At 47.6% G+C, this 9,077-nt stretch overlaps 1 protein-coding gene and 1 pseudogene across 1 annotated transcript; both read right to left on the reverse strand.

Moving 5' to 3' along the window:
• Positions 1-402: 402 nt before the first annotated feature.
• On the reverse strand, positions 403-2,366 carry LOC148183994 (acyl-coenzyme A thioesterase 1-like; annotated as a pseudogene).
• A 2,086-nt stretch (positions 2,367-4,452) lies between these two features.
• RIOX1 (ribosomal oxygenase 1) lies at positions 4,453-6,223 on the reverse strand. Its single transcript, XM_005522606.2, has one exon. The coding sequence runs from the start codon at positions 6,221-6,223 to the stop codon at positions 4,496-4,498; it is 1,728 nt and encodes a 575-aa protein (XP_005522663.2). The 3' UTR covers positions 4,453-4,495.
• Positions 6,224-9,077: the final 2,854 nt, after the last annotated feature.

The following is a 9,077-nucleotide window of genomic DNA, read 5'->3' on the forward strand; positions in this document are numbered from 1 at the left end:
AGAGATCAGAGATGTTTCCATTTCCAATAACACATTCACATTCATTTGCAATAACACATAAGAGCAGTGAAATCCCTGCTCCAAATTTGTCATTAGAGACAAGTGTCAGAGACAAATAGTATGACCTGAAGATAGCACTTGCATGTAAAGACCACATGGAAAAGCATTGTCAAGTATTAAAGGAACAGAAACCACCCAAGAAATGTAACTGCACATTTTGCACATGACATGTTTTATCCAAGACTAATGCAAAAACCACCATTCCTTTTCTTGGCACTTGGGCAAAAAGGTTGAGGGAGGAACAGAAAAGGCAAACCCTTTTATTTTCTGTGTTATGGATGTCCAAAGTCATGGAAGATTCTGTAGTTGTACTGGTACACCTGTGACAAGGTTTGACCTGATAAATATAGCAGAAATTATCAGATCTGGTTGTTAAAATTTGTGTGTTACTTGCACATTATTTGTTGCACATTAGTTAACAGTTAAATACTTTTTGAAAAAAGCCTGGATCTGTGACCAAGCATGAACCTGAGCTTTAGAATAAGCCCTGAGCTCCCCACCCAGGACTGCCCGCTTGTGAAAAACAGGGTGGCTTCCTATGAGGTACAAAGGGAAAAAGGGAGGGTCTATGCAATGCCCTGTTCCAGGGTAGGAGGGAATCTGAAAATTTTCCTTCCCTTGAGCCTGCAGAAGCTTGCAGACTTCAGTAGCATAATGCTCACTTTTGACAACATGGTCATCTTGTCCCAGGACAAATAGGAAGTGTGCCTCAGCTTTCTCTAGTGGGATCAGGCTTTGGTTGCCAGGGGCTTGAAAGGGATCATCAAGGACATCAGAATAGTCAAGACATTTGGAATTGGTGGCCTTGGCTTTGTGTTCATATAAGGTCAAAGTGGGGTTTTTCAATCCTTGTAACAGAGAGTAATCAATGTAACAGTCACAGAGGGAATGTTCCTATTGCTTCCCACAATGGGAATATTTCCCACTGGGGAAGCAGCAGCCATGATGTTCTTCAGGGAGGCAGCCATGGCAAGGCACACTTCACCCCTTTGGAGAAACTGAGCAGGCCAACCCCTGGACCCTTCACCTGGAAGAGAGGAGGAAATGCTCATCAGTTTGAGCTGAAAAGATTCCTGGAGGGGAAGATTGTCTAATGCTGAGAGTTTGCAAAACCACATGAAGAAAGTGACAGCAATATTTACTTTTCCTTCTGAACAGATGACAGGCATCTACTACACAAAATTGTTTCTATTCCCATGCAAAATGTTCCCTTATGATAGCCGAGAGAGAACAAGCATAATGACACAATTTGAGCCCTGTTTGCAAGACAAAAGTAAGATTATTTAGAGCTAATGTGGAAATGTTTTGCTACTGGGAGGCTGTAAGAATCAGAGTTCCTCTGTAACATCAGGGTTCCCCCATATTGGACAGAGACATTTTCAGCCAGCTCAGAGGTGTGCCTTAATGCTGCCCAAAGATGAGGGGGTGGTGTTTTTAATTTTGTTTTTATATCTCACTGTCTACTCTGTCATTTACTGGCAATAAATTGAATTAATCTTCTCTAAGTCAGGTCTGTTTTGCCCCTGATGTTGGGAAAAATATTGATTAATTGGTCCCTGTCCTTGTCTTGACCTGTAAGGTTTCTCTTCTTTGTTCCTCCGCCTCTCCTGCTACTACCGAGGATTGAAAGAGTGGCTTGGCTTGGCAGATATCTAACAGCCAGCCAAGGTCAATCCTCTTACAGTTGGCTACCTATAAAGGCTTTTTTCTTCATATTTTGTAGACTAAGGGTTCACACATGGGCCTGTGGTGACAGTTCATGAAAGCTGCTTCAAAAAATGCAGGTGTCTTCACAACCTCCCCATGTTATGTCTCAGTCACTATGAGATGGTGGTAGCTGAATAGTACCCATGCTCTGTCCTTCCAGTGCATATATGTTTGATCCTTCCCCTGTCCTAGATGAGCAATCTGGCAGGTGATAGCTAAACCAGATGAGTATTTCTGCAGCTTTCTCAAAAGTGGCAAAGTGACAGGCACATGTGGGACTGACAACTCCCCTCCCCACTTTTTGTGTCCCATGTAGTTGTTGTGAAACTCAATGATCCTTGTGTCCTTCAAAAAGATGCTCTTTCTATGCCCCAAGGGTCTGGTTATGAGAGCAAATAAAGGCTTACTCTCTCAAAACTCTCCTGTCCTGCTCAGCTCTGCTTGGAAGAATTTGTGTATGTGCTCCTTGTACCTTTATTTTTGTTTCTGCACTGCTCGGAAGCCCGTGAAGGAACCCTCAAGCATGGTCCTTGCCTTACAGCATGCAGAACATTCTCCTCCAATAGCCATGGTGTGGCCTCTGAAGGACACTGCCCCATGCCTTTGCTACCTGTGTTGTGCTGTGCTGCCTGTACAATGTGGCCTTCAGGCCTGTGCTGCCCTGTGCAGATCCCAAGCCCTACCGGTAACTCAGCTCTTCTTTACAGAGACCACAGCCAGCTCCCACCAGGACCTGAGGTAACACAACTTATGTGGCCCTGCCCTTATCAAACAGTGCAGAAACACATTCCCTTGCAAACACTGTTCCTGTTTGACTGTAGATACGCTAAATAGAGCTGTTTTCTCACACAAGAATCTTACAATATCTTAAAAGACTGAAAGGGGACAATATCTGCTATGAACCATGTCTGCATGACATAGGGAAATGCTTCTTTGCTTGGGGTTCTCAGCATCTAAAGGGATGTAAGATTAGTGTTAGCTCTAATAAACATTGTTTTTAGATACCTGACAAAATATGAGTGCTTTTCTTACTGAGATCATAATGGACCACCACCTCCTAGTTAAAAAAATTTGGTACAATCTGCAGGTCTCAGCAAGAAATACCTTTCTGCAGAAAGAACAATGAAGAAGAGAAACTCCGTGCCTGGCTAGCCCTGCATAAATCTCTGAGGAGTACGTGTAAGGTATCTAGCCCAGGCAGTTTCACCAGAATTAAAAGCCGAGGTGGGAATTACCCAAATGCCCAACCCCATCACACCAGAGTCCAGGGAAAGGAAAAGCTAAGGAGATTTTATACTGTGTTTGGTTGTCATTAAAGTGCTCAAAACAGACATGGGAATGCTTGCAGCCACCGCAGAAAGGGCTGCATGAGCTCCTGGTGCAGCTCTGCACCACAGCCCCAAGCAGCAAAGCTGCAGTGCTGGTGCCTGTGTCTGAATGTAGAGCACACAGAGCAGCCCAGGAAGGACACCACGGAGGCATGATATATTTACCAGGGACATAAATGGTGGGGCAAGAATGGCTGACCCTCTGGTGAGAATGAGTAGACAGAGGGGTCAGAGGATAAGTGTAGCAACAGCATTTCTGTCCAGCCACTAGTGCTTCACAGAGCCAAGAGGCCCCAAGGGCACCTCAGCATGTTCTTGTGCTGTGCGATTTTACACAGCCCAATTTTCAGTATTTAGCAAAAGCATACAGGCAAGAAAGGGAGGAAAGGCTGGCGCTACTGCAAATATAGGATCTTGGAGGGCATAGTGTACACTTAAATCCCAAACAGTTAAGAGCGCATAGGTGCCATCTTGCAAAACCTGGATAACCCAACAGTTCAAAAGGAGCACAGGGTAATGCACCCTGCTCACTGTGGGTATAGCTTCAGGAGGCTTTAAAGACTAAATATCCCTCACCTGCTATGATAAAATAGCACTGTGGAAGTGTTTCAGAGGTGTACCAGTATTTATGGGAACTGACCACACAGCCAGGCATATATTTATGTAACTTGATAGGTCCTAAAATGACTTTTTTCACCCAGCACAAAAAACCCCCAAACATATTGGAGGGTGCCCCCCTTGCCTTGAAAAGACCAATAATTTAATTGCTAGGGACTGCTGTGGGGAAACCCCTGGGAGAGTATTTTATCTCTATTGTTGAACTGAAAAGGAAGCAGTTTACTGCATCATTCACTATGGGCATGGCCACATAAGTGGGTGCAATTGCTCAGACTGAGTGGGAGCTCCCTGCAGGCCCCACTTTTAGGAAGTAAACATGTGACCAAGGGATCTTTACAACACAGCACAGGCCTGAAGGGCACATCATATATGCAGCATAGCACAGCAAAGGCACACAGAATGGTGACCATCACAAAATAGATCTATGAACAGTAGGCATACAGCTGAGCAGGCTGCTTTAAAATACTGTGAAAACATGACAATGATTTACAAGATAGCAAAGAGATTCACCACCTTCCTGATGTTACCTAGGGTGTAGTAACATGGCTGGTAAAAAGAAGATAAACAGTTCTCTTCTTTAGGCACTCAGACATGCAGAATTGCTCCTAGAGCAAATACTTAGTTTAATCAGAACATTTGATTTCTCTATCCTTAATGTAGACCTACCTCCAGATGAGATGCAGAGACCTGAACTGATGATTCATATCTAGCAGGCATAAGGCAAGACCAAGACAGAACATTTTTCTAAACAAGCGTACATTTATTTTGTGAAAAAATAAGAGTTAGACTTGTGCCAGAGGCTTCTTTGTAGTCAGAATACCCTTCTCAAACAGAAGTGTAGCTAGAGAAATCTTCTCCTCCAAGGTTTCACATGGAAGGTTATCTACACTAACGTGATTTGGATAGGAAGACAGGAGAAATTCAATACTTTCTGTATACTCGGGATCTAGCTCAAGGAACTTGGGTTCTTCCTTATGATACACTCTTGAGTTTTCCGTAGTGTAGTACAGCATCACACCTGCTTCTTCATTACACAGTCTAATGATGCCATGGCGGAGCAGGCGTACTTCGGTGTCCTTTGTTATCAGGATATCAACATTGCAGGGGCCTCCATCTTGCCACCGTGCTGGGAAGCCATAGACACTCTGCACCTTTTCACTTTGCGTGAGCACTGGAGGGAGACAGTCATGAAGAAACGACTTGGCTCTCTGATCCACAGCAGCATCGATGGGTGCATAGTCAATGAGTTTCTTTATCAGGCTCTGCAACTTCTCCACAAAGGCCGTTCGCCGAGCATCGACTGCGTCTGAGTTAGCGACCCCCATATACTGCAGGTAGTCCATAGGAAGCCCTCGTCGGTACTCCACGTCTTCCTCTAGGGCCATCTGCAGGGCAGCTGGGAGTAGCTTCTCCAGAAAGTCCCCCCAGGAATTCCTCTGGTAGGAAGACACCGTGATGTGGAGCGAATGTGCATCAGGGAGACAATCACCCTGGTGGATAAAGCCACGGGGGAAGTACAGCAGGTCCCCAGCCTCCAGCACCGTCTCCAGCACAGGCTCGCCAAGTTCAGCCTGCGTGAGGTTTGCGCTGGAGAACTGCGGCAGCACCTCAGCATCTGTTCGGGGCCTGTAGACACGCCAGTGCTTCTTCCCCTCCAGCTGCAGCACGAAGGCCTCGATGTCATCATAGTGGGGGGCAAAGCCCTGCGTACCCGGGGGCGTGAGGTAGGTGTTCGCCCCTGCCATGCTGCCAAACTGCTCCTGCAGGATGGAGAGGAAGTCCCAGACGGTGGAGGAGAAGGCCTGCGGGCAGAGGAGGCGCAGGGAGCAGCCGTTCTGGTAGAAGTCCCACACGACCGGGGGCAGGGCTCTGCCGCAGGGGTTGTGCGTCTCCCGCACTCCCTCGGCATAGCTGGTCACATCCAAGTGGGTGCCGAAGTGAACCTCTCCTCCTCGCAGGGCGGCGTCGAAGTCGGCCGTGGAGAAGAGCCCCGCGAAGTAGCCGGGCTTGCCCCGCCGCACCAGCAGCGGTTCCCGCTCCCAGTGCCGCCTCAGGAACTCCGCCGGCGCCACCGGGGCCAGCAGCCAGCGGAAGAGCTCGGCCGCCCGCTGCCGGCTGTCCTCCAGCCGCGCCAGCCGCCGCAGCAGCCCGGACACACCGCCGCCGTCCTCCGCCGCCGGCCGCGGACCGCCCGGCATCGCCTTGGGGGTGCCCTGCGGGTTCGCGTCAGGCCCGGCGCCCGCCGACTCGGGCCGAGGATTCGCGGGCGTCTCCACGGGGATCTCCATGTGGGGCCCCAGGCGGCTGGGGGGCGCGGGGGGGGCCGGGGCCCCGGGCTTCGAGCCGCCGGCTCCCGCCCGGCCGCGCCTCAGGCGGGCCTTGGCCCGCTTGCGACCCGCGGGCAGCGGGGCCCCGCGGCGGCGCCGCTCCATCCGCCCGGCTCCCGCCACCCGGCGGTACACAGCGAGTGCCGACAGCCGCCCCAGCTCCCGCGGCTGCTCCGCCGCCATGGCCGTCACGCCCCGCCCCGCCCCGCCGCTTCCGCCGGGAGCGCCCCGGGCACGGGATGGAGCCCGCGCGTCTGCCGGCGGAAGGACGGACGCGCTCCGGGGGTGCCGGTGGTGCAGTGTACAACACAATGTCTTGTCTTTTGTCACCACCGCCGCTTAAAATGGTCTGGGTGTATTTGCTTCCCGCGCCCCGCAGCAGAGAAGGAGAGGCGATTCCCCTTGATACGATGCAGGCAGGTCTGTTCCTTGGCTGGGAAGCTTCATTCTGGCAGTACGCTCTAAGCACGTTCAGAAAGTAATTTTTTTTTTTTTAAGGCGTACCGTAAGGATAAGCTTTTAGACAGCCTGGAATTACTTTGCAACCTAAAGAGGCGAGATGAAGTAACACTTATTTCATAAGGTCGTGTTGCACAAGGAATAGAAACGCAAATTGAATTGAGCCAATTCTTGTGTGCCATTCCCCCTCTCCTTTTCTTGTTCTGATGTTGATGGCTGCTGAAAGGCTGTGTCATCTCAAAGGATCAAAAGGATCCCAAAAACCCAAAAGGCTGTCATGTCACATAGTTGTTTTTTTCCCTTTTTTTTTTTTTTCCAAATCCACTCACTGTCTAATAACCTGGGCAGACCTTTGTTTCCTTCCCATTTCTCTCTGAGGCCCGAGGCTTTGCAGAAGGCCAGCGTTAGTGGTGCTGGGCAGCGTGAGGGCTGCTCTGTGCTTCCAGAGGCTGCAGCTTCAGCATAGGAAGCTTTGCTGGAGTGGTAGAACAAGACCCTGCTTGAGGCAAAACTGTAGGGGTTTGTATTGCCAGACTACGTTTCTGATCTAGACCAAGCTTTAGTAGAAGAAATTCACTATGTAGTACTTTTGTGAGAAGAATCTTTGATGAGCTGCAGTAATTCATGGGAATGAATTTTGCATGAGAATTTAATCTCCAGAGGCTGCTGTGAGTCTAAAGCATTTAACTGCAGCAATTACCCAAGTGTGCCCAGGAAACCTCTGGTTCACAGGGTGTTATTAACCTCTCACAGATATGAATATCAGCTGCACACAATATGTTAAATGGCTAACATTCACAAGGCATGTGCAGATTTGCTGTGTGGGCTACTTACTATATCAAGCATAGGATATAAAGCTGAAAAGAGGATTTTCATCTTTTTCCAGGTTTCAACCCAGACCTACATTTCAATTTACCACAATTCAGGAGCAGAAATCAGTTAGGCCCAATTAGGATAAATTCAGCTATTAAGTCTAAATTCTAGAATAGGCACAGATACCTTAAAGGTTTAAGTTTGTTTGAATTGCCTTAAAAACAACAGACGAATCAGTGTCAGTGAACACCATTGTGCTTTAAGCAATGAAGGCCTTTTTTGTATATGTGCAAGAACAGCTATTTTAATTTTTTAGGTATTTTTCTGACGGAGTTCTTTGGGCACAGCCTTCGTGGCCAAAGCTGCGTGAAGAGCAACGGCAGTAGAAGACTGTCCTGATTGTGGCACGATGGTTTTAGTTAATGGAGAGGGGTTTTAGGCGTGCACAGGCAGCACTTCAGGCTCCGATTTCACGCCTGGGCCGTTTCCGGCTTTGCCAGCAGGTGGCAGAGGCTGATCAGCGCTCTGCCCCCCTGATCCGGGGAACGCGCCCCGGGGACACCGCATCTGCCTGGCAAGGTGACAGCCAGAGGGGAGCGCAAGCAGCCTGTGCGTGCATGTGGAGACTGGAAGAGAAGGGAAGGGCGAGCTCTATTTCAATCCACTCTTTGTTTCCCCAAGGTTAAGCCCTGCTTACCAGAATAATCTTATCAGCTGAAACCATTTCGACAGAACTGGACCCTTAACAAAATTGAGATGCAAGCGCTTGAAATATGTTAAAAGTTAGGCCATTGTAGGCTTTAGTTATATGTAAGCATGGCTAAACGGGCTTGGGAGGGGGAAGACTTGAAAAACTTGGGCGTCTGGATTGTTATTTGTGTTACTGCTTAATTTACTGGCGTACAACTGATCCTTCAGAGAAGAAGCCGAGTGCTGTGCACAGAGCCTGACCTGAGTTACACCAGGATATCTGTAATGACAGCAGCAAAGCTGTTCTGGGTGTTTACCAGTACAGGTTCAAAGTCTCATTTGAGGGCCCTGATCTTCATAGGGATGTCACTTTCTACTGCTGAAAGACAGTTGATTGACATTGGATTTTTTTTGATGTATAACAAAGTCTCTGAGTGAAGGACACAGTGGAAAATAATAATGGCTAAATCTCTATAACAAGAAAGCATTTATTTCAATAATTTGGTCTTTCAAATAATAAATGCTTTCAAGAATAAAGAATGTTGCTATTTTTCTGCATGACACAAGAAAGGGTTTTGACCTAGTGTGAAGGAGAGAGGGAGAGCTTCAGTATCACTTACAGAGTGCTCAAATGGTTGTTTAGGAGTAGCCACAAGGTTTACATGCTGTTTGCATTCATTGTCCAATATTTCAAGGGAATTTGTCTAAAGAATTAAGTGTCATGTACAACTCTTTCAATAAACAAAAGGAAAGTAATACAGGTCTCTGTATGATTAGGTGATCCCTAGCTGCTGCTCACACAGAGTAGCAACTGGAGGCTCAGTTATATTTCTTAATTAGAATTTAGCACAAAGTTACTTGGATTTTATGAACATATAAGCTGCATTGCCAAGAGCCACACATGTTTTATTTAAGAGGACTTATAAATATGGTGAGTACAACCTATTAGAGAGTCACAAGTGACTTCAAAAGAAGTAAGTAAATAGCACCTTAAAGAGATGTAGGGTTCATTTGATATTTTAACCTTATGCCATTCAAATAATAGAAATCTCAAATTTAAGGAGCAGTTTTGGGT

This window comes from Pseudopodoces humilis, chromosome 7, assembly GCF_049639895.1.
Source record: "Pseudopodoces humilis isolate 2021_Gansu_Grassland_sample_001 chromosome 7, ASM4963989v1, whole genome shotgun sequence".
In the NCBI taxonomy this organism is placed as follows: Eukaryota; Metazoa; Chordata; class Aves; order Passeriformes; family Paridae; genus Pseudopodoces; species Pseudopodoces humilis.

Excerpts from the sequence above, each read along its gene's own strand:
- RIOX1 (XM_005522606.2), bottom strand. The coding sequence starts at position 6,223 with ATGGCGGCGGAGCAGCCGCGGGAGCTGGGGCGGCTGTCGGCACTCGCT.